The sequence below is a fragment of the Danio rerio genome, chromosome 7 (genome assembly GCF_049306965.1).
Source record: "Danio rerio strain Tuebingen ecotype United States chromosome 7, GRCz12tu, whole genome shotgun sequence".
NCBI lineage: Eukaryota > Metazoa > Chordata > Actinopteri > Cypriniformes > Danionidae > Danio > Danio rerio.
In genome coordinates this window covers 75,785,001-75,810,924 of record NC_133182.1, presented here as the reverse complement: position 1 = coordinate 75,810,924, position 25,924 = coordinate 75,785,001, and the positions used below count along the sequence as shown (strand labels likewise).

General features: G+C 34.0%; 1 protein-coding gene across 3 annotated transcripts in view; it reads left to right on the top strand.

Annotated features, from left to right (window-relative positions):
* The first annotated feature begins 13,264 nt into the window (after positions 1-13,264).
* kcnip4a (potassium voltage-gated channel interacting protein 4a) overlaps positions 13,265-25,924 on the top strand; it is a 314,740-nt gene continuing 302,080 nt past the window's right edge. For 2 of the 3 annotated variants that reach the window (XM_068222788.2, XM_068222785.2), the window contains exon 1: positions 13,265-13,410. In XM_068222788.2, the coding sequence (XP_068078889.1) occupies positions 13,341-13,410 (70 nt within the window). In that variant the 5' untranslated portion in view covers positions 13,265-13,340. The remainder of the gene's footprint in view (positions 13,411-25,924) is intronic. The other variant, XM_068222786.2, reaches the window with a different exon arrangement.

Genomic DNA, 25,924 nt, shown 5'->3' with positions numbered 1-25,924 from the left:
TCTGATTGGTGTAATAGGTGATTCACTGATTGGTCTATTGACTGGTCTTACGGGTCTTCTCTGTTCTGATTGGTCAGATTGTTCTACTCTTTCCTGATTGGTCAATGTTTCCACTAGGCTCTGATTGGTCAGATGTCTGTCTTCTCTGACTGGCCTGTCTTCTCCGATTGGTCTACTCTGCTCTGATTAGTCAGATGGCTGCACTATTCTTTGATTGTTCTTATGGCTTTACTCTGCTCTGATTGGTCAGATTCTTCTCTTATTGGTCTCAAGGCTCTACTCTGCTCTGATTGGTCTGATATCTCTATTCTGCTTGGAATGGGCAGATGGATCTATTCTGTTCTGGTTGATCTGATAGTTGTGCTCTGCTCTAATTGGTCAGATGGTTGCTGTAAAGATTACGCTGTAAACATGATGGGTTTCTTGTTTGAAAAAGGTTTATGCCAAAAATGAGAGAGGTAATTGTATTTGCCAAACAAACCCTGAGGTAACAAACATTACACCCATGATGTGACCAATCAGCTGTCTCGATTATGCTTTACTGCTTTACTATTGGTTACACAGTGTCCTAACTGCATGTACCACAACACAAAGTTTTGTCTCTGTTTTAGAAATGCTTTCTATGTCTGCAACGTCGGGGCTAACTAAATGAACTACTATGGAAATGATGCCCTCAGGTACTGGTTATGGGCATTATTCAGTGTTAAATGCTACCAATATTCACATTAAATTTTTTTTTCATTTCTTTTTATCACAAGCTTTGAAAAAATTTGCTTCACGTTAGCATTGAATTCCGGCTAATAACTCCATTTAGCCTTCATGAAAGGCCATATCAGCATAATAGGGGCACTTATACAGAATCAGAGAGAAGCATTAGTTTCATCTTGTGTGGACAGACTGTATTGAAATGGCCAATAGTCAATGATGTGAGCTGAAACTGCTCAATGAGAAAAACACTGCAGCAAATGTGTCTCAGGAAAGAAATAAACAAGAGCAGAAGGAAAGGCAACGTCTCGGATTGAGATCCATCAGGTTTGACAGAAGAGCAGAGGCTTTAGATGAGTTCAGTGTCCAAATGCGCAGACGGCTGTTTCGGCGAAGGTTGGATTAGTTTCGTGTTCAGAAAAGTAGCTGATATGTTTTCCTGTCAGCCAAGTATTATTTTTGAAATGAGTGTCATCATGAATCAGCCTCACACTGGCATGAAAACCAAAGTGTTGTGTTTTCTTTAGAGGTTTTTGTGTGTCTTTGTCTCTGATGGAGAGTGACGCGTGAAACTGGACTGAGAGGAGGAATGAGAGGCAGACACACAGACTAAGGCACCGTTTACACTAGTGCGTTTAAGTTTTAAAACTTCGTTTCACATCAAAAACGATCCGCGTCCACACTAGCGTTTCACCTAGCGTTTCTGAACATATCTCCGTCCATACTACACCACCAAAAACGTACATCACGTGACCATGTGCGCACTCTGGGCATGCGCGTTCGAGTATAAACAGGAAGCATGTGTCTAACTCGGCATTTGGTTATTGTTAGTCAACAAACGCCGGTGGAACAATGAACACGATGGCAGAGAAAGCAGAAGAGGTATTTTTGTGGACAGACGACGTGGTCGAGTTGTTACTAAACGTAACAAATGAATAACTGCACAATGGCACCTAAAACAGACAATAGTGCAAATAACGCTCCCATTTCTGTGTCCATGTTGTTGTTTACAGTGAAGGCTGGTCTGCTGTCTTCCGGTAGCGTTAAAGCCATGTGTTAAAATCATGTGATAGGGGCTTGATGAACAAGGGAAGGATACGCAATGACACAAAAGTCCCAATCAGGTAGCGAATCTCAGCAGCCCCGCCTCCGTTTTCAGATGTCTCGGTTTTCCCTCATCCACACTGAGACGGAGCAGCAGCGTTTCAGAATGAAAACGGCCTCTCCAGCATTTCCAAAACGCTCCATTTTCGGCGCTCGAAAACTCCGGCGTAGTGTGGACTGATGCCGTAACGGTAGCAAAACTTATGTGTTGTCAAACTAAAACGCATTAGCGTAAACGGGGCCTAAAACCTGAAGGTTGTGTCTCTGGTTATTTATTAAAGCTAATTGGGTCACTGGTTATTTATAATAAAAAAAGGCAAACTCTTCAATGTAAAAAACTGCTGTACAAAATGCTATATATATATATATATATATATATATATATATATATATATATATATATATATATATATATAAATCTAAGCAGTTCTGAAGGCAAAAGGGGTCCACTAGTTAGGTCGGTGTGCCTAATATATATATATATATATATATATATATATATATATATATATATATATATATATATATATATATATATATATATATATATATATATATATATTTAGGCACACCGACCTAACTAGTGGACCCCTTTTGCCTTCAGAACTGCTTAGATTAGGTACTGGAAATATTGTTTTAAGTTCAGCTCACCTAAATGTTAAGTTATCGATTTATGTTGGGATAACCTGAAATGAAAAATGAATGTGTGGAATCCTGCATTTTTTTTTACTGTTTAATATATATTGTGTACACACTCACAGGCCACTTTGTTAGGTATCAGGTATATTATTACTTGTACCTGGTTGGACCCACTTTTGCCTTCAGAACTGCCTTAATCCTTCGTGGCATAGATTCAAGAAGGTACTGGAAATATTCCTCAGAGATTTTGCTCCATATTGACATGATAGCATCACACAGTTGCTGCATGTTCATCAGCTGCACATCTATGATGTGAATCTCTCGTTCCACCACAACCCAAAGGTGCTCTATTGGATTGAGATCTGGGGACTGTGGAGGCCATTTGAGTACAGTGAACTCATTGTCATGTTCAAGAAACCAGTCTGAGATGATTTGTTGTGTATTCAGAGATGCTCTTCTGCAGATCTCGGTTGTAACGAATGGTTATTTGAGTTACTGTTTCCTTTCTATCAGCTGGAACCAGTCTGGCCATTCTCCTCTGACCTCTGGCATCACCAAGGCATTTACGCCCAAAGAACTGCCGCTCACTGGATATTTCCTCTTTTTCAGAACATTCTCTGTAAACCCTAGAGATGGTTGTGCATGAAAATCCCAGTAGATCAGCAGTTTCTGAAATACTCAGACCAGCCCGTCTGACACCAACAACCATGCCACGTTCAAAGTCACTTAAATCACCTTTCATCCCCATTCTGATGCTCAGTTTGAACTGCAGCAGATCATCTTGACCATGTCTACATGCCTGGATGCACCAAGTTGCTGCCATGTAATTGGCTGATTAGAAATTTGTGTTAACGAGTAGTTGGACAGGTGTACCTAATAAAGTGGCCAGTGAGTATACATATATATATATATATATATATATATATATATATATATATATATATATATATATATATATATATTTGTGTGTTTGTGTGTGTGTACATTATATGTGTTCGACATTATTTTAAATAATCTTTGTACACTTTTAACAATCATGACACCAGAATTTTGTTTGCCTTTTATAGCTTTAAATATTCTATTCCTTTACACAAACACTGTGGTGGAAAATCTGTTGACAGGCGGATGATGGTTATTCATTTTTTTATTCATATATATTTTGTTTTGGCTGTTGTTATTTTCATGCTAATGATGTGCAGCTGAGTTTTGTCTGCTTGTTGTCAGAGCTGCTGGAGGTTAAATGAGCAAATCTGAGTCACTAACACACGGTTTTCAGGTCAGGTTGTGGGTGTTTGTGTTGGGTGTGTGTGTGTGTTTACTTCAATGTCACTTCCACATTAACTCCTATATTCTCCCACATAATATCCCATATTTAACTTACAGAAATCTAATATATGGCCATGTATAAGCATACGTATACATTTTAGCTAATACATTTAAACATATGTGACACTGGGCCAAAAAAATCAGTTGCTGCAAGTTAAGCTGAAAAAAACATCTAATTTAGGAGGGCTGTATAGTTGAAGTCAGAATTATTAGCCCCCCTGAATTATTACTGCCCCTGTTTGTTTGTTTGTTTGTTTTTTCTTCCCAATTTCTGTTTAACGGAGAAAACTTTTTTTCCACACTTTTCTAAGCATAATAGTTTTAATAACTCATCTCTAATAACTGATTTATTTTATCTTTGTCATGATGACAGTACATAATATTGGACTAGATATTTTTCAAGACACTTCTATACAGCTTAAAGTGACATTTAAAGGCTTAACTAGGTTAATCAGGTTAACTAGGCAGGTTAGGGTAATTAGGCAAGTTATTGTATAATGATGGTTTGTTCTGTAGACTTATAAAACTATTGTTTTATTATTATTAATAATATTATCATTATTATTATTATTATTATTACTATTCTTTTTCTTCTAATTCTTCTTCTTATTATTATTATTATTGCTATTATTATTATTATTATTACTATTATTATTATTATTATTATTATTATTATTATTACTATTATAATTATTATTATTATTATTATTATTATTATTATTATTATTATTATTATTATTACTAATATTATTGTTATTATTATTATTATTGCTATTATTATTATTATTATTATTATTATTATTATCACTATTATTATTGCTATTATTATTATTATTATCATCACCATTATTACTACTACTACTATTATTGTTATTATTATTATTATTATTATTATTATTATTATTATTATTGCTACTATTATTATTATTATTATTATTGCTACTATTATTATTATTATTATTATTATTATTGCTACTATTATTATTATTATTGCTATTATTATTATTATTATTATTATTATTGCTATTATTATTATTATTATTGCTATTATTATTATTGTTGTTGCTATTATTATTATTATTATTACTATTATTATTATTATTATTATTACTATTATTATTATTATTATTATTGCTATTATTATTATTATTATTATTATTATTATTATTATCACTATTATTATTGCTATTATTATTATTATTATCATCACCATTATTACTACTACTACTATTATTGTTATTATTGTTATTATTATTATTATTATTGCTACTATTATTATTATTATTATTATTGCTACTATTGTTATTATTATTATTATTATTATTATTATTGCTATTATTATTGCTATTATTATTATTATTATTATTATGGCTACTATTATTATTATTATTATTATTATTGCTATTATTATTATTATTGCTATTATTATTATTATTGCTAATATTATTATTAATATTATTATTATTATTATTATTTTTATTTTTATTGTTATTATTGTGATTTTTAAACACACGTTGATTTGTGTTTCATGGGTTAAAAATGTCAAACCTTAAGATATTTATCAAGACACTTCTATACAGCTTAAAGTGACATTTAAAGGCTTAACTAGGTTAATTGGGTTAACTAGACAGGTTAGGGTAATTAGGAAAGTTATTGTATAACGATGGTTTGTTCTGTAGACTATCGGAAAAAGTTTAGCTTAAAGGGGCTAATAATCTTGAATAATCTTGAATAATCTTAAAATGGTTCATAAAAAAATTAAAACTGTTTTTATTCTCACTGAAATAAAACAAAAAAGACTTTCACCAAAAGAAAAAATATTATCAGACATACTGTGAAAATTTCTTTGCTCTCTTAAACATCATTTGGGAAATATTTTAAAAAGACAAAAAAATTCAAAGGGGGGCGAATAACTCTGACTTCAACTGTATATGTGTGTGTGTAAAATCCGAACATGAACATGTATAAGATGTTATACCTCATTTGCATATATCGCCGTACATATCATATTTCCAGTTGGACACAAACGTGGAGTTTAATGTGTTACATAAACTCTTCACACTCGATCGCTCAGACTCTCCAGGCTACAATCTCAGTATGCGCCCACTGTATATACAGCACAGGCTAATGTGGGCTGCAGTCGCTGAATTACTGCATCGAGCAAACAGAGCCAAATCCTTCTTTATCCTCGTGTCTGGAAAACATAAAGTTTGCCTGGCAGATGCTTAATTTCTCCTGCGAGGATCTCTGTCCGCCTACATGCTCGCCAGGTCTTCATTTGCTTTCACCGGCGCGTCATTATCACAGCTTGAGAAGTGGAGGATTGATTACTTAGCTTCATTTATTATGTTAATTACAGCTCATGAGAAGTGATCATGATGTTAAACTGCTTAATCTGCTTATTTATAATGTTGTTAAGTCATTCTGAAAACCATGAAGAGTTGAGGATAACCTGTAAAATTGCATGTGTTTCAATCATTCGTTCATTCATTTTCCTTCAGCCTCTATTTCAGAGGTCGCCACAGCGGAATGAACCACTTACTATTCCAGTATATGTTTTACGAATTGAATTCCCTTCCAGCCGCAACCCAGTACTGGGAAACATCCATCCACACTCATTCACACTCATACAGTATGTTCAATTTAGTTTATTCAATTCACCTAGTGCATGTGTTTGGACTGTGGGGGAAACCGGAGCACCCGGAGGAAACCCACGCCAACACGGGGAGAACATGCAAACTCCACACAGAAATGCCAACTGGCCAAGACGGGACTCAAAACAGCGACTTTCTTGCTGTAAGGTGAGTGTTTCAGTTATATTTTATATATTTATTTATGGTTTCAGATTGCGTCATGGGACTTTAATCTTAACTTTTGAGCTAAAAGTTGTTGTTGTTGTTGTTGTTGTTGTTTTAAGTGACTTTTATTGAAATTTTTACTAGTTTGAAACAAACTTTTCTTGTATCTTTTTTCTATTAGCATCACATAAAATAATACAGTTTCATTACACGTGAAACAGGACCAAAAAAATTTGAAATAAAATTGATGATCACAATAATAAATGGATTATGTGTTGGTGACGTGTGGAAAATGTTGTAGGAAATGTACATTGAAACATTTGCAGATTTATGAAACAAACTTTTCTTTTTATTTCTTTTTAATACTTTACTTACAAGCGAAAATTTCTTATTTCTTTTAGTTTATGTGGAATGAAAGCAGTTTATATATATATATATATATATATATATATATATATATATATATATATATATATATATATATATATATATATATACATACAGTTGAAGTCAGAATTAATAGCCCTCCATGAATTTTTTTTTATAATTTTTTAATTATTTTAAAACTAATAACTGCTTTTATTCTAGCTACAATAAAACAGATTAAACTTTCTCTAATTTCCTTGCTCTGTTAAACATTATTTGGGAAATATTTAAAAAAGAAGAAAAATTGGGGGGTGAATAATTATTATTATATATAATAATATATAATTATATATATATATTTACAGTTGAAGTCAGAATTATTAGCCCCCTTTTGATTTTATTTTATATTTTTAAATATTTCCCAAATTATTTTTAACAGAGCAAGGAAATTTTCACAGTATATCTGATAATATTTTTTCTTCTGGAGAAAGTCTTATTTGTTTTATTTCGGCTAGAATAAAAGCAGTTATTTATTTAAAAAAAAAAAAAAAAACATTGTTGGGACAAAATTTTTAGCCCCTTTAAGTAATTTTTTTTTTTTTTGATAGTCTACAGAACAAACCACTGTTATATAATAACTTGCCTAATTACCCTAACCTGCCTAGTTCACCTTATTAACCTAGTTAGGCCTTTAAATGTCACTTTAAGCTGTATAGAAGTGTCTTGAAGTATATCAAGTAAAATATTATTTACTGTCATCATAAAAAGATAAAATAAATTCGTTATTAGAAATAAGTTTTTAAAACTATCATGATTAGAAATGTGCTGATACAATCTTCCCTCCATTAAACAGAAATTGGTGAAAAAAATAAACAGGGGCGCTAATAATTCAGGGGGGCTAATAATTCTGACTTCAACTGTATATACACTACAAACAAGAACCAACAAGATGTGCTTTAAGTTCAGACTGTCAGCTTTAATTTGAGGGTATCCACATCCAAATCAGGTAAACGTAGGAATTACAACAGCTTGCATATGTGCCACTTATTTGTTAAGGTTCAAAATGTAAAAAGACAATTGGCTTCTAAGCTGTTCTATGGCCAGGTGTGTGTGTGTGTGGATTTCTAATTGATCATTTGGAAAAGTGGAAGAAGGTACATTTATCTGATGAATTATCACAAATACTGCAGAAGACCTACTGGAACCCAAATGGACACAACATTCTCACAGAAATCAGTCAAGTTTGGTGAAGGAAAAATCATGGTTTGGGGTTACATTCAGTATGGGGGTGTGCGAGAGATCTGCAGAGTGGACAGCAACATCAACAGCCTGAGGTATCAAGATATTTGTGCTGCCCAATACATTACAAACAACAGGAGAGGGCAAATTCTCCAGCAGGATAGCGCTCTTTCTCATACTTCAGCCTCCACATCAAAGCTCCTGAAAGCAAAGAAGGTCAAGGTGCTCCAGGATTGGCCAGCCCAGTCACCAGACATGAACATTATTGAGCATGCCTGGGGTAAGATTATGGAGGAGGCATTGAAGATGAATCCAAAGGATCTTGATGAGCTCTGGGAGTCCTGCAGGAACGCTTTCTTTGCCATTCCAGATGACTTTATTAATCAGTGATTTGAGTCATGTCAGAGATGTATGGATGCAGTCCTCCAAGCTCATGATGGAGTCAGACACAATATACATTCTGTTTCCACTGCAGCATGACTCATGAGTTTATATTCTATACTGGACATTACTTCTGTTTGGTGACAAGACTTTTGTCTAAGCCAGGGGTGTCCAAAGTTGTTCCTGGAGGGGCGGTGTACTACATATTTCAGCTCCAACTTGCTTCAACACACCTGCAAGGATGTTTCTAGAAAGCCTTGTAGGAGCTTGATTAGCTAGCCCAGGTGTGTCTGATTGGGGTTGGAACTAAATTTTGCAAGACACCGGCCCTCCAGGACCAAGATTGGACATGCCTGGTCTAAACAAAGTCAGACTTTACTGTTCTGATTATATAATTAAGGCATAATCATATTTTATTTTGGTAAAATAAGCATAACCTAGAAGCCTTTGCCTTTCATATAAGCCATATATATATATGTATATGTATATATATATATATATATATATATATATATATATATATATATATATATATATATATATATATATATATATATATATATATATATATATATATATATATATATATATATGTGTGTGTGTGTGTGTGTGTGTGTGTGTGTGTGTGTGTGTATGTATATATATATATATATATACATATATATATATATATATATATATATATATATATATATATATATATATATATATATATATATACACACATACACACATATATATATATATATATATATATATATATATATATATATATATATATATATATATATATATATATATATATATATATGTATGTGTGTATGTATATATGTATGTGTATATATATATATATATATATATATATATATATATATATATATATATATATATATATATATATATATATATATATATATATATATATATAGTATTCAGCTTAATGTGTAATGTAAAGTAGGGTAATTAGGTTATTATATATATATATATATATATATATATATATATATATATATATATATATATATATATATATATATATATATATATATATATATATATATATATATATAAAATATATATATATATATATATATATATATATATATATATATATATATATATATATATATATATATATATATATATATATATATATATATATATATATATATTATAACCTAATTACCCTACTTTACATTACACATTAAGCTGAATACTAGTATAGCATATCTTGTACAAATAATATTTTACATATTTTAGGTTTTAAACATTTTAAACTATCTGCTCTTGTATTGTTTTGTGTTTTTTATTTATTTATTTTTTTATATATAATTTAAACAAACATTAATTTGTGTTTTATGGGTCCAAAATACCAAACTTTAATCTTTAGTCACATTTTATACATTTAGTTAAGTCATTAAAACCTGTAATGTTTAGTCATGATCATTTAATATCTTTAAGGGATTATAAAATAATGCAGCATAACATCTTGAGCAGCATTAGCTGTATTGCAGAGCTCCATTTAAGTGTCATTGGGAAAGCTGTCAGAAATGTCAAGTCCCATCTGCTGAATTATGCAGTCTTTTTTATATATATATTTATATTTTTTTCCATCTCCATCAAACAAGCATATGAAGCCTGAGCGTGGAAGTGTGAGTTTTTATTACTGGCAGATCCCAGAAACAAGTCTGAAACTGGAGTATAATGCAGACGATCAGGTTACAGTGGATGTCAGATCAGAAATACAGTGCAGTCTATGAGTTCCTGCTGGAGGGTACAATATAACTACTGTACAGTCGGTGCAGGAAGTACTGTATTCTTGAAAACCACTGCTTGAATTTTTTATTTTAGAGAGTTTTATTCTCTCTTTTGCAGTTGCTTTTAATGAGTGGGTGTGAAAAAAGGTGTTATACTATTATAAATGAATACTATAAATTTATATTCTATTTAATAAATTACAATGTTTAATGTTTAACATAAATTTTGTTAGGTACATTTTAAAAATAATAATAATAATAATGCTAATAATAATAATAATAATAATAATAATAATAATAATAATAATAATAATAATAATAATAACAAGCAAACAAATAAATAAATAATTGAAAAAAATTATTATTATTATTAATATTTTAAATTACTATTATAAATTAATGTATTAAATAAATTATTATAAATAATTATAATGAATACATTATGTAATAATAATAATAATAATTATATTAACAAACAAATTAAAAATAAAGTATTATTATAGTTACAATAATTATAATAATTAATATTTATATTATTATTATTATAAATAAAAATTAAAATAATGAATAGATAAATAATTATTATCAACAACAACAATAATAACAACAATAATAATAACAAATAAATAAATACATATTATTTTTATTATTATAAATTAACATTATGAATTAATTATTATTATTATTATTATTATTATTATTATTATTATTATCAATAATAAAAATAATAATGATAATACAAACAAGCAAAAATAAATAAAAAAATATTGTTATTATTATTAATATTATCATTTATTATTATAATAACAATCAAATAAGTATAAAATTATTATCAATAGTAGTAGTAATACTAATAATAATAATAATAACAAACAAATAAAAATAAAAGATTCTTATAGTAATAATAATAATTATTATTAACAACAGCAACAATAATAATAATAATAATTATACAAAGCAAGCAAACAAACAAATAATAATAATAATAATATTAATAATAACAATTATTATTATCATTAATATTATTATTATTATTATTATTAATATTAATTTATATGATAAATTATTATTATAAAATTATTAGTACTAATAACAGCAATAACAAGCAAAAAAATATTATTATTATTAATATTGGTAATAGTATTATTAATTTATATAATAGACAATTAAAATTAGTATTCTCAATATTATTAATAATAATAATTATTTAATAGTCACCGCAGAAAGTACTGTATCTGGATACTTCAAAACTACTGCTTGAATTTGATTGAATTTTTCTGAGTTTTATTTTCTCTTTTTGCTTTTACTTTTAATGAGCGAGTTTAAATGTGATTTCCAGTGGATGTGTGAGAAGTGTCAGCGCAGGTGTTAGACAGAAATCTATGTAATGCTGAATGAGTCATAAGTAATATGTTGGTCAAGTCTTATTGGCTGGATTTTGCTGGAAAAGGTTGTTAAATCTACTGTAGGAAAAGTGATAAAGGAAAATAACAAAGATGTTCACTTAGAAATCGCCACATTGAAAAATAATTTAAACAATGAAATGCCAAGTAATACATTACATTTTGAAGAAGAAAGCTTTTAATATACATTAATAGTAATATTAATAATAAACAAACAGCCAGACAAATAAATAAATAAATAAATAAATGAAAGAATAATTATGACTATAAATTAATGTAATAAATACATAAATAAATTAACAATAACATCAATAGTAATAATAATAACAATAAACAAACAAATTAATAATACAATAATTATGATTATTAATTAATGTAATAAATACATACATAAATAAACAATAATATCAATAATAATAATAATAATAATAATAATAATAATAATAATAATAATAATTATAACAAACAAACAAACAAATAAATAATAATTATGATTATAAATTAATATAATAAATAAAATTATAATAAAAATAAATAATCATAATAAATAAATTATTATAAATAAATTATTATAAATTCATTTAATAATAATTATAATAAAAAATAATAACTATGATTCTAAAATAATACACTAAACAAATAAATAGAATTATTATCAGTACTACTAATAAAATGCTAATATTAATAATAACAATAATAATGATAATAAATAATAAATATGATTATTAATGAATAAATAAATAAATATTTTAATATTATTGTAAATACTACTAATAAAATGATAATATTAAATGCATAAATATTATTATCAATTAATTTAATAATAATAATGATAATAAAATAACCATTATGATAAAAAATGAATGAATGAATGAATAAATAAATAAATAAATAAATAAATAAATAAATAAATAAATTAATTAATTAATTAATTAATTAATTAATTAATTAATTTATTATCAGTACCTCTAATAAAATGATAATGATAATAATAATAATAATAATAATAATAATAATAATTATTATTATTATTATTAATAATATTAATGGGTGTTATGTTATATTTGTAATTACATATAATATGTATATTGTATTAGTAATAGCTGTAGTGAAAGTGTACAAATCACTATATATTACTCGTTAGTTTAAACGTATTTTTTTTTAAATAAACGTATTTAAAATAATATGTTCAAAATGTAAAATATATAATGATAATAACAATAATAATAATAATAATAATAATAATAATAATAATAATAATAATAATAATAATAATAATAATAATAATTCAAACTATTTATACTATATCAATAATTTGAATTGGCAGTATTATATTTATGTTTAATTATTATATATAGTATTTTATTTAACAGCTGATAATTTAGCAGAATTTATTATTTAAAATAAACAAACAAACGATACAAGAATCTTTTCCATTAAAAATGTGAGAGCGAGAGCGCGCGCGCCCAAAAGAGCGGTGACGCGCATCGACCGCATCATCAGCGCAGCATCAGCTGAAGTTGCAGAACGCTGAAGCGCAACAGTCACTCTCAGTCTGCCGCTGTAAAGTGCGCTCCACACGGACACAAACCTGGAAACAACACTCACAGCACACATTCACAATGGAGAAGAAACTCGACAGCGTCTCAGCGCGTGTGGACACCTCAAGCTCATCGAGTGGTAGGACTAAAGGTGCATGATTGATCTTCAGTGCATGAACAAGAACGCGCATGTAAGTTTGACGAGCACGCGGTCATGTTTGTACTTTTGCCGTTCTGTGAGGGAGAGATTTAATATATGACTGCTGCTTTTGGGCTTAATCGTGATGTTGTGGTATTGGTTGGCTACCTGTTACTTCACTTACCGCCCAGCTGATTCTAATCATGTCGTAATATAATACACCTGGCATCTTCGTGTTGTTGATAAAAGTCTGGATTCAAGCTTAGTGTTGGTTTATTTATGCACATTGACATTAGTTTTTCAACTTGTGACATGCTCTCTATATCAGAGGTTCTCAAAGTGGAGGTCGGGACCTCCCGAGGGGTCGTGGGACAATAAAGGGGGGTCGCCTGGTGATTTTCAAAAATCAATTAATTTTTATTAAACCTTAAGACTTACTGTATTGTATCAATAACCTACTAAAGAGAAAAAAATTGTCGTTTATAGTTACTATAAACTATATAGTTACTATAGTAGCTTATAGTTACTAGTTCTATTGGATTGCGACTTCTCTGGTAATTACATTATACTAAAGGCACAGCAATACTTTCAGATGCAGCAGATTGATTTTATAACGCCAGGATAAACTGTCTAGCCCATTTACAGCACTGACATACATAAAAAAACAAACAAAGAATAGACTTGGGTCTATTGGTGTGTGTGTGTCATTGCATACAAGGTTTCTGTATTCATAACCAGCACCTCAGAGAATATTGGGGAGTCACTGGCATTGTCATTTTGGGGGTCGTGGGCTGAAAAGTTTGGGAACCCCTGCACTACTGTATATGGTACTTTGACTATTGAGTTTAAAATCATATGCAAGTATGATTTTTAACAACATCAGCACTATTTGTTTGACTGTGAACAGTGTTGCATTTATTCATTGTTGCTGCTAATAGGATTTCGCTATTTATAATTAGCAAATAAATACCTTTCTGATATTATATTATTAAGGAAAAAGTGTGAATGTGTGACTATAAAACCAACTTTACCTCAATATGTTTTTACCTCACTGTGTAAAATAAACAGAAACACTTTACAATAAAAATCAGAATCGGAAGCAGTTTTATTGCTGATTTATTACTGTTTTGGCTACAGAAGCTTCCAGTGTACGTAAAGTGACAACCCAAATTAAATATGACAAAAAGATGATAAACATTAAACAGAGATAGGGCGAGGCAGTGGTGCAGTAGGTACTGCTGTCGCATCACAGCAAGGAGGTCGCTGGTTTGAACCTCGGCTCAGTTCCCGTTTCTGTGTGGAGTTTGCATGTTCTCCCTGCCTTCGCGTGGGTTTCCTCCGGGTGCTCCGGTTTCCCCCACAGTCCAAAGACATGCAGTACAGGTGAATTGGGTAGGCTAAATTGTCCGTAGTGTATGAGTGTGTGTGTGAATGTGTGTGTGGATGTTTCCTAGAGATGGGTTGCGGCTGGAAGGGCATCCGCTGCGTAAAAACTTGCTGGATAAGTTGGCGGTTCATTCCACTGTGGCGACCCCGGATTAATAAAGGGACTAAGCCGACAAGAAAATGAATGAATGAATTGAACAGAGATGCCGTTAGTCCAGAGATCTGGATGTTGAGCTGTATGTACAGATATATATACAGGTTATAAGGTGCTGTGTACAAATGCGAATGTAGAAAGTGTTGCATTGTATATTGATTGTATATTAAAATGAGCATTTCTCCGAGGTCTTCATGTGTGTATGTTGAGTGATTTCACTTTTCAGTTCATTTCATAGCCTTTAAAGTGAAATAACCAAACAAAAACTGAAAAAATGCTAATGTTAGAAGAATATTTCAGATAATAGAGAGACATTTTTGCAACTCTTCATCTACCTCATGATCTTACTAGTGAAATGTTCTCAACATTTCATAATAAATCCAGATGCACATGGAATATGCACATTATTTTTTAATGATCGCATCAATTTTGTTTAAAGCCCCTCAAGATTCATGTCTTTACAGTGTGTGCATCAGATTGTAGATTATGAACCGGCATGAGCTGTTGTGTGTGTTTTTAAACATCAAGGTTTGTTCGCTGTCGACTTTTTTAGCTGAGTCTTTTTATAAAACACATCACTTGAAGCAGCCAAGCAGGTGGGATGAAGCTCAGTGCCTGCGGACACAATCCTTGAGCATTATTCAGAGGACATGTGAAAAAGAACTTGCTCATCCTCTCACAAACTACCAACACTCAATATTTATAGCGCCTTCTGGGCTTTGCCAGCGAACAACACATGTAAATCCACCACTTAGGTTCGTGGTTCAGGGTTCGTGGCCCTTTAAAGTCAGCGTGAAGAAATTGGTGAGACTTATTTCAGTATGTTGATGTTGAACTGGAATATTGGTTGGGGGCGGGGCTGAAACCGAAGCCTCAGGAATATTGAGTAGGGGGCGGGGCTTTCTTTTACTTAACTCATAGCAAACTAACGGTGAGAGAAGATATTAATATGCAGTGTAAAAGGATTTAGGTGACATGGTGGCTCAGTGGTTAGCTGTAAAGGTTAGACGCCCACAAGGAATCTGCGCACAGATTTTTAGCCAATCACTGAGTCTCTTTAATTAAATGCGTAAATGTTTGTAAATTTATATATATTTTACATTTTTGTTTTATTAATTTCAGAAATATTGTTGACTAATATGAAATTGTTTGGTGGCGTGATGGCTCAGTGCTTAGTAGTGATGGGAAGTTCGGATCATTTTACTGACTCGGATCTTTGAGTCTCGTTCATCAAGATGAACAAATCTTTTTTCGAGTCATTTCGTTCATTTGGTTCAATTTGCCAAAATGTTATTAAAATGTTACGAATTGCTTCCAAACACATCCACAACTAGCCCAAAAGGTTGATTGCACGACAAATAAGTCATAAATAGAATATAAGAAGGAGAAAATAATAATTCAGTGTTCACCTGCTCTTTTGTCTGATGGTATTGTTGTCTCTTTGCTCAGCTCACCTCTTCATGTCTTCAAATGTCAGGGGTTCATTCACGTTACACTGACAGTCACATATTGGGCTCTATTTTGACGGTCCATGCGCAGAGCGCAAAACACAGGGCGCAAACGCTTTCAGGGCGTGTCAGAACGCATTTTGCTAATTTACGGACGGGAAAATGCGCTTTGCGCCGTGGGTTGAGTTTTTCTTAATGAGTTATAGGTGTGTTTTGAGAATAAACCAATTAGAGTCTCATCTCCCATCACCTTTAAAAGCCAGCTGCGTTGCGCCAAGAGCGCTTTTGCTATTTACAGGACGCAAAGTAAGTCTTAGTGGAAAAAATGAGCATTTCACAAGCAAACAGTTAACAGTTTTTTTTAACAGAAAACTGTTAAACAGAGCATCTACTGCATGAGAATGAGAGATAATGGATCACTTTCACTTTCGCTCTTGGATAGGGAAACCTTTACGCACAGACATCAATTAGCCTATAAATAATTAATTTCGTTTGTTAACCTTAAATATTCGTTTCAAAACTATTTCTAAATTCAGTTCTTATTTCCAGCAAACGAATAAATGAACAATAATAACCAAGTGTGGTCAAAATACTGAGTTATTTCCAAATACACCTGCCATGCCCCATATGGTCTTAAACCCGACAGGTGGGTAAATCTAAGCTTGTTTTTAATAAAACAAATATAAATATGGATATAATAAATAATGCTGCTAATAATAATAACATTATACAAAAGCAAATTGTTATGAATGAACTGAAAAAGCCTGAAAAGAGATGAAGAAGACATAAAGCAGTGATTTTTCATATTTATGTAGGCTAGAAAATAATGTTTTGTAATATTTTAATCCTTTATATTTATATTCTATATCTATTCTTATTATATCCTATATATCCTTAATATTTACATATTTCATATGTAATGATATTTGTCTATTGCTCTCTTGTGTATATTAAGCAGTGTGTAAGCGAGGCACAACTCTGCGCCGGACTTTAGACCGGGTTAGTTTTGGTCTAATGAAAAATCTATTATAGTTTCTCAAAATAGCAACGCGCCAGCGGTCAGCCTCAGAACGCCTTTCTTTTTAGACCAGAACGCCTATGGGCGCACAAATGAGCGCTAAAGCATTTGCTATTTAAACAGCGTAGCGCAACGCCTCAAAACCACTCTTGCGCCAAGCTGAAACTACCAAAAGACTACTGCGCCACGCCTTGCGCCACACTGCGCCGGATGTATGATAGGGCCCTTAATCTTAATCAATGCACAGTCTGAGCCGATAGGGCCATGACCGTTTGTTCATCACGTGAGAGAATGACTCAAACCCGAGGACTCGAGAGATGAACGGATCAATTCTTTTTCCGGCTCTAAACACATATGATTGGCTCGTGATGAACAAGTGACTCAGACCCGATAGAGGACTCGAGAGGTGATCAATTCTTTTTCCGGCTCTAAACGCATATGATTGGCTTCTGCCAATGTGATGAAGACTTGAAATTAACAATACCTGCACAAATGTGCGCACGCGCGGATGAACGAATCACTCCCTGAGAGGACTTGTAGTTCCCGAGTCATTTTGAAGATTCGTTCAAAATGAACGAATCGTTCATGAACGACCCATCACTAGTGCTTAGCACTGTCACAGCAAGAAGATCATTGGTTCAAGTCCCGGCTGGGTCAGTTGGCATTTCTATGTGGAATTTGCATGTTCTCCCAATGTTAGCGTGGGTCTCCTCCGGGTGCTCTGGTTTCCCCCATAGTCCAAAGCGATATTATCTATAGTGTATGAGTGTGAATGAGAGTGTGTGGATGTTTCCCTGTACTGGGTTGCAACTGGAAGGGGATCCACTGTGTAAAACATATGCTGGATAAGTTAGCGGTTCATTCTCCTGTGGTAACCCCAGATGAATAAAGGGACTAAGCCGAAGAAAAATGAATAAAAGGATTGAGTTTAGTCTAAGTCAGGGGTGTCAAACTCAATTCCTAGAGGGCCGAAGCCCTGCACAGTTTAGTTCCAACCCTGCTCCTACACACTTACCTGTAGGTTTCAAACAAGCCTGAAGGACTAAAAATTAGTTTGATCAGGTGTGTTTAATTAGGGTTGGAACTAAACTGTGCAGAGCTGCGGCCCTTTTGGAACTGACTTTGACAGGTCTAAGTGATGCTATGAGTTAATGTGAATACACTGAAAAAAAATTTATTACATTTTGTCAAAGATAAATGGTTGCAAACAATTTATGTGGGCTGAATTTAAACAGACAAATGAAGTTGAACATTACTACATTTCAAGAGTTCACACTTAGCTGATGATCTAAGGGATCCTCGAGCCCGGGCTTCCTCCCATTGGCAGAGCGAGAGGGGAGCCCGAGCTCGGTGGATCTCAGAACTCCCCGGCTGCGGTAGCTAAGGAAACAAAATGGGTTAGAGAATGCTTGATTGTTATGTATGTTGAATGTCTTTGGATGGTGGGAGGAAACCGGAGAACCCGGGGAAAACCCATGCTGACATGGGGAGAACATCCAAACTCCTCATAGAAACGCCCACCGGCCTGGTGGGACCAGGGCTGGCAGTGTTCTTGCTGTGGGGCTCACAGTGTTAACCACTGGGCCGCCGTGCCGCCCGATCAGAGGTAAAGGAGGAGAATAGGGGAGGGTTTCTTCCAAACGAAGATAAAATGAGCTGAAAACTGGTTATTTACAGTAGCTTAGGGCTCATGTGATTGGAAGATAGTGATTAGCAAATACGATATAAATCATAAGCATGTGATCCTCTCGAAATTAGTTTATAAATAAACTTCACTTAATTAGTTTAAAACCAGCCCATATAAATGGTTTGCCACAATTTAGCAAACATTTTTTTTCTCAGTGTACTACATCTAATCAAATCACAAGCCTCCCACTGATGTCTGTGAGAAAAGGACATGTGCTTCACAGTGTGTTCTCGGTGCCGTCACACATTTGATCATCTCTGCAAGCTTGGCTTATCAGATATCAGATCACCTATGCATGCATTAATATAGTATTCATGTGTAACGCTCAATTATATACGCCTACAGAGTACAGACATCCTTTGTCTTTCATATCTCCATCCAGTGTCGCAGATGGATCAGAACATTATGTTTATTGTGGATTATTGTGTGTACAGTCGTGGCCAAAAGTTTTGAGAATGACACGCATATTAGTTTTCACAAAGTTTGCTGCTAAACTGCTTTTAGGTCTTTGTTTCAGTTGTTTCTATGATGTACTAAAATATAATTAGAAGCACCTCATACGTTTCAAAGGCTTTTGTCAACAATTACATGACATTTATGCAAAGAGTCAGTATTTGCAGTGTTGGCCCTTCTTTTTCAGGATCTTTGCAATTCGACTGGACATGCTCTCAATCAACTTCTGGGCCAAATCCTGACTGATAGCAATCTATTCTTTCATAATCAGTTCTTGGAGTTTGTCAGAATTAGTGGGATTTTGATAGTTCATCCGCCTCTTGAGGATTGACCACAAGTTCTCAATGGGATTAAGATCTGGGGAGTTTCCAGTTCATGGACCCCAACTTTTTTTGATAACTTTTACTTTTTTTTACATGGACTTTTACTTTAGTACAGAAGTGTAGTCAGTTTTTCAACTTTTAAACATGAGTCATTTTAAACATGAGTATCTGCACTTCTACTTAAGTAAAGGATTTGTGTACTATTGCCATCTCTGATCCCTATGCAAGTTTGACGTTATATTTTCTTCACAATCTCAAAAAGATATATATATATATATATATATATATATATATATATATATATATATATATATATATATATATATATATATATATATATATATATATATATATTTATTTATTATTATTATTATTATTTTGTATTTTTTTGCCTAAAGTCATCATTCAGTGTTTTCCCAGAGATGGGTTGCGGCTGGAAGGGCATCCGCTGCGTTAAAACTTGTTGGATAAGTTGGCGGTTCATCCCGCTGTGGCGACCCCAGATTAATAAAGGGACTAAGCTGACAAGAAAATGAATGAATGAATGAAACATTAAGTGTGCACGGAAGGCTAAAATGGAGAGAACAATTTGGATATGTGAAACATATTAGTCTGGACATGGCCACAGAAAGACCAATGAAAACAGACTTGCAGCTGACCAATCAGAGCAGAGTTGGCTTATGGAAGGGAGGTGTCTTTGGTCAAACAAAATATTGAAATCGCTGCAAAAATATTGAGTGCATTTTCTCTGAAAATTACGTTGTTTTCTGACTTGCAACATAATATTTGTAGACTGTAAAATACCATGTCATCTGCAATTTTTAATGGAAATTCCCCTCAACCCGAAACCTTCCACTTAAAACAACAATGCTTTAAATAGCTGACTCTTGTCATGGTTAGGCATGCGACGATAACCGTGTTTAATGTATACCGCGGTTTGGAAAAAGTGACGGTTTTAGAGCCAAAATTTTCTGCTATATCTAAGATTTTTTTTATTTAGGTTTTTTTTTTTTTTTTTAGGACAGCAGTATCTCCAGCGAAAAGATCTCCAAAGATGTCGTTTTAAATTGTGAAAAAAATCAGTGTTTTTGAAATAAATGAAGACGGCAGAAGTCAATGATTCATTTTAATTATTTAGCGTGACATGTTTACTGTCCCAAAATTTTTCAAATGTTTGCCAAATTAAAATATATTGTGTACAAAGAGGAATTTTATTTTTTTATTTACCCGGACATTTAAAAAGAATGGCAATGCAGTGGCGCAGTAGGTAGTGCTGTCGCCTCACAGCAAGAAGGTCGCTGGTTCGAGCCTCTGCTGGGTCATTTGGCTTTTCTGTGTGGAGTTGTGGGAGAACAACCCCCCCACCCCTCTCTCTTAAGTTGGCGACAACCGCCACCCTGCACATCCTGCACATGTCCCTTGGAAAGTATCTGCACGGGGCGGCATGCACCCTTCACACACCCGGATCATTCCTCGCTCTTCAGACACGTCGTGTGCACTCTGTCCACCTACAGGAAACCCACGCCAACACAGAGAGAACAGAGAAGACAGAAATGCCAACTGGCCCAGCTTGGACTTGAAGCAGTGACCTTCTTGCTGTGAGGCGATCCACTTGCTATCCACTGAGCCACCGTGCCGCCCATGAATGCATATGTTGTCGAAGCGAACTTTAATTTTGGATGTGATTAATCTTTGACCAACTCTAATTATTTTATTCTACACATGCAGGCACAGGCGCACAAGCTATTCCAGTAGCAGCTATAATTTAACCTATAGTACTCCTCTGATGGTCCTGCTGATGCTGGATGTATCCCAAGTGCATTGGTATTTTACACTATATTGGAAAACAGTTAACTACCTAGATTAGTATAAAAGATAAAGTCCTCTCACTGATGACTTCGCAGTAAAGGTAAAACAATTGCAGAAATGCATATGATGTTTTCTTTTGTGCCATTACAGGACTTGTACTAATGGTTGGTTGTCCATTAGTGTCTCCGTAGCTCCATATTAAATGATAAAGCACATACAACTCTCTAAACCTTGTTTGTTTAAATTGAGCTAAAGGAAATTCAGCACACAGCTCTTTGTTTACCCGCACAAATTGCTACACAAGTTAATTCGCCTCAACAAAGGCAACGTGGCTCATTAGCATTTAGCATTAGCACTGAATCTGCGGTGACATTAATTGCCCTCCTAAATGGATCCGAACATTCACACCTCCGAATCCCACATTCAGACAGGTTTATAACCATTAGAGGAATGCGGCGCGTTGAGTGCTTTCAAGGGTGATGTCATTTAAACTTGTCTTTGAGGGTTGAGATTTGTACGGCTGCTACAGATTAATCTTGGAGAGAAGAGCTGCGGCTAATGCAGGCGTTATGCAAAAGGTTAATGAGGATGAGGGGTATAAAAATGAATGTAAAATATTTTTAGATGACACCAATTGGCACTATTGTTATGAATGTTTTAGCATTTAGATACTTTCGTCACAAATGAAAAGTTAATATTTCTCACTGCGTCAATAGTGATTGCAGTTTAAAAAAGTAAGTAAAAGTGGGCAGCACGGTGGTGCAGTGGTAAGCACAATCGCCTCACAGCAAGAAGGTCGCTGGTTCAAGTCCCGGCTGGGTCAGTTGACATTACTGTGTGGAGTTTGCATGTTCTCCATCGTCTTGGCATGGGTTTCCTCCGGGTGCTCCTGTTTCCCCCACAGTCTAAAGGCATGTGCTATAGGTGAATTGAATAAGCTAAATTGGCAGTAGTGTATGTGAGTGTGTGTGCAAGAGTGCGTGGTTTTTTTTTTCCAGTACTGGGTTGCGGCTGGAAGGGCATCTGCTATGTAAAACATATGCTGGATAAGTTGGTGGTTCATTCCGCTGTGGCAACCCCTGATGAATGAAGGGACTAAGCTGAAATGGAAATGAATGAATAAATGATGTAGGAATGCAACAATACAGTTAGCCTACGTTTTTTTACCTCCGTTTTTTAACACTGTTTTCGGTTTGGTTCAGTTCTGATGGCATGACACAAGTGTTTTTTTTTTTTTTTTTGTTATTCTATGCTTGGGCAGTGAGAACAGTAAGAGGTTAAGGAGTGTTGGAATTTCTTGCCAATTCCATGCGTGTTCAATAAGAAAAGGCGTCGAGTGGGTTTTCTTTAATGCCAAAAATATTAGTAATTTATTAGCTACAAATGAATAATTAGATGACAGCGGTCTGGGTTACATTACCCCAATGCAATACAAGAATTACATTCAAGAGGTTCGCAACTACATACATTTCCTGACTCCAGCATATATACACAACTGATAAACAGGTGGAGTTTGGTGTAACGTCACTCATCAGTCATTCTGAATCCTTTTGGCTCTTGTACCCCCAGACATACTTCCTCTTTCTGCAACCCTTCTCTGCATACCAGAACTGAACAATTACCTGCATCTTTAATATATTTCACAACTTCTACAAGCATCATGACAACTTGTGACATGTCTAGACTTTGTATTAAACAAAGGCCCCCACACTTATTCTGCTTTTTCCACTTGTCAGCATGTTCCTTAAAGTATGCAGCACAGTAAAAAAGAGGACGTGTGTCTGGTCAAGATGTGGTATAACACAATATATAAGATTGATTAATCTGTTGTAAGTCTAAACATTTTTCTAATAAAAAATAAAGACACAAAAGTAATAAAAATAAATTCCTTTTTTCCAACTGGAGCAAAAAATAAATAAAAACAATTTCAAGAGTTCACACTTGGCTGATGATTGATAATAAAGCTTGTTTGGAATGCCATCCCGGTATAAAGCCCTGACCTTATGAGATCCTCGAGCCCTGGGCTCCCTCCCGTTGCAGGGCGAGAGGGGAGTTTGAGCTTAGGTAGATCTCGATAACTCCCCCCTTGCTTATTTGTAGCTAAGTGTCGGATATGGATGGCTGAAAAGAGGTGTATTCACTTAGAGCTTGACTATGAAAATTTTGTGATCAATTGTTTAGGGTGCTTGTTGTTTGGACTGTGGGAGGAAACCGGAGGACCCTGGGAAAACCCAAATGAGCACAGGGAGAACAAGCAAAACAGAAATGCCGCCTGGTTTAGAAGGGAATTAAACAACACAATCTCACGGCAATTCGTAACTTTTTGATTTAATGGCTAATTCGTATGAATCCGTACGATCTAATTCATACAATTTACTACAATTTGCTTATCGCCCAATGACAGTTAGGGTTAGGGGTGGGGTTAGGTGCCACGCCTCCTTTTTAAAATCGTACATTTTCGAACTACAGAACTCGTACGAATTCGTACAATTTAGCCACTAAACTGGCAAAACGTAAAATACTTGCGTTTCCTCGTGAGATCAGGCTGGAATTAAACCAGAGGCATTCTTGCTGTGAGGCAACAGTGCTAATCCAAGTGTGCCGCAAGCCTACGTTTGAGTGAAGGTTTCGGCCGTTAGATCGCCCCCTGGGGGCTGGCTGCAGTACAAGTCATAAAGCCCGCCTCCTCCGTGTTAATGAAGGAGACTTGAGCCCAAATAAAAAAAAAATATTACACTTGCAATAAAATGTCCCGAAAGATAGTTCTGGTCGATTAAGGCACTGGTTATTGTGCTGAAATAGGTGCAGATCTTCATTTTTGTGAACAGTTTGTTTTTAGCAGTAATTTAATGCTGGGCGTGTCATCGTGTTTGACAGCTGTGATTGACAGTTTCTCAAAGCGCGGCGTCTGTGCTTCGGCAGGAGACTGAAGTAGACTGAAATGTTATTATTCGATTTCTGTGTTATTTTACCATGACAAAATGAGTTCAGCAGTAAACTATAGTTTCTGACATACATGATCCTGGTGGAACACTGTTTATTCGCTAAGGTCAGGGCTTTTTTCGGGCTTTATTAGTTTGCTGATACACGCCTAACCACCCAGATAGCAAAACACAGTTCCGGCTAGATTCTCGCCTGCCGGAGACTTATCTCTTAGAGCTCAGACTGACTAACGTTACCTCTGCTGGACCTGCTCCGGATGCCTGGACTCACTACCCAATTCCAGCCCGAGTCAATCGAGCCAGATGCGGCGGCCGAGCGAGCAGGCGCTGCCGCATGCGAGCCGGAATCAGCCCGCGACGCCGCGAGTAAGTTATGTGTTGCGGCCTGGAGCTGGCGCGATTGAATATATAAAACCCTCATATTTGTTAACGTTATTACATCCATTTGTGTTGATATGACAGCAAACGCATGCTGAGAAGTTCGGGGGGCGTAGTTGATTTTACATAAAGCGTTTGATTGGAAGCTCGACTCCGCTCATTTTCGCGGCTCCTCCTCTGGCTCCATCAGACAGTCCTTCTGCGCATGTCTGGCTCCAATTTCAGCAGTCTTTTGCGACAGTTTGTGCCCGTCAAGCAGGCGTTTTGCCCTCAAGGCGTTCAATGGGAAAAAGGGCTGTCGCGTCGTCCATATTTTTTACAGTCATTGTGCTAATCACTGGCCACCGTATCGTCTGTTTGAAAGGAGGGAAAGAAGGGTTTGATGGGGGTTAAGGTAAAATATCCAAATGTCTTTCTATCTTTCTCTGAACATTGTTTTTAAACATTGTATTTGTAGGCGTACTGGAGATCCTCTGCCCGCCTTTGCTCGTAAAGGACTAGACCATTTTTGGATGCTGCTTTTGTACCAAATCATATTTGCAATCATCTGTTGGCATCCCCTGTTACAAATCACATCATTATTTAACCAGTTTACCTGATTACTAGGCCTAAAATGCTTCTGTCCCAATTTCATGTTGTCTGCAATAAAATGCAAGCCAAAGTAAATTTAGAAATCACTACTTCCTTTTTTTAGTGGTGTTTTCATACTGTCCCAACGTTTTCTGATTTGGGGTTGTAAATAAATACAAGTAAAACATTCAAACATTTTCACTCTGGCCATGCAGAGAAACTAAATTGGCACCAATAAGGACATTTCTTGGGTGCCAATATTAGGTAGGCGACAGTTTTACTTTGCAAGTGACTTAATCCTCAAACCCACGCTTTGGAAAACGCTGGCCGCTCGCTTGAAAATGCAACCGTTGTGACT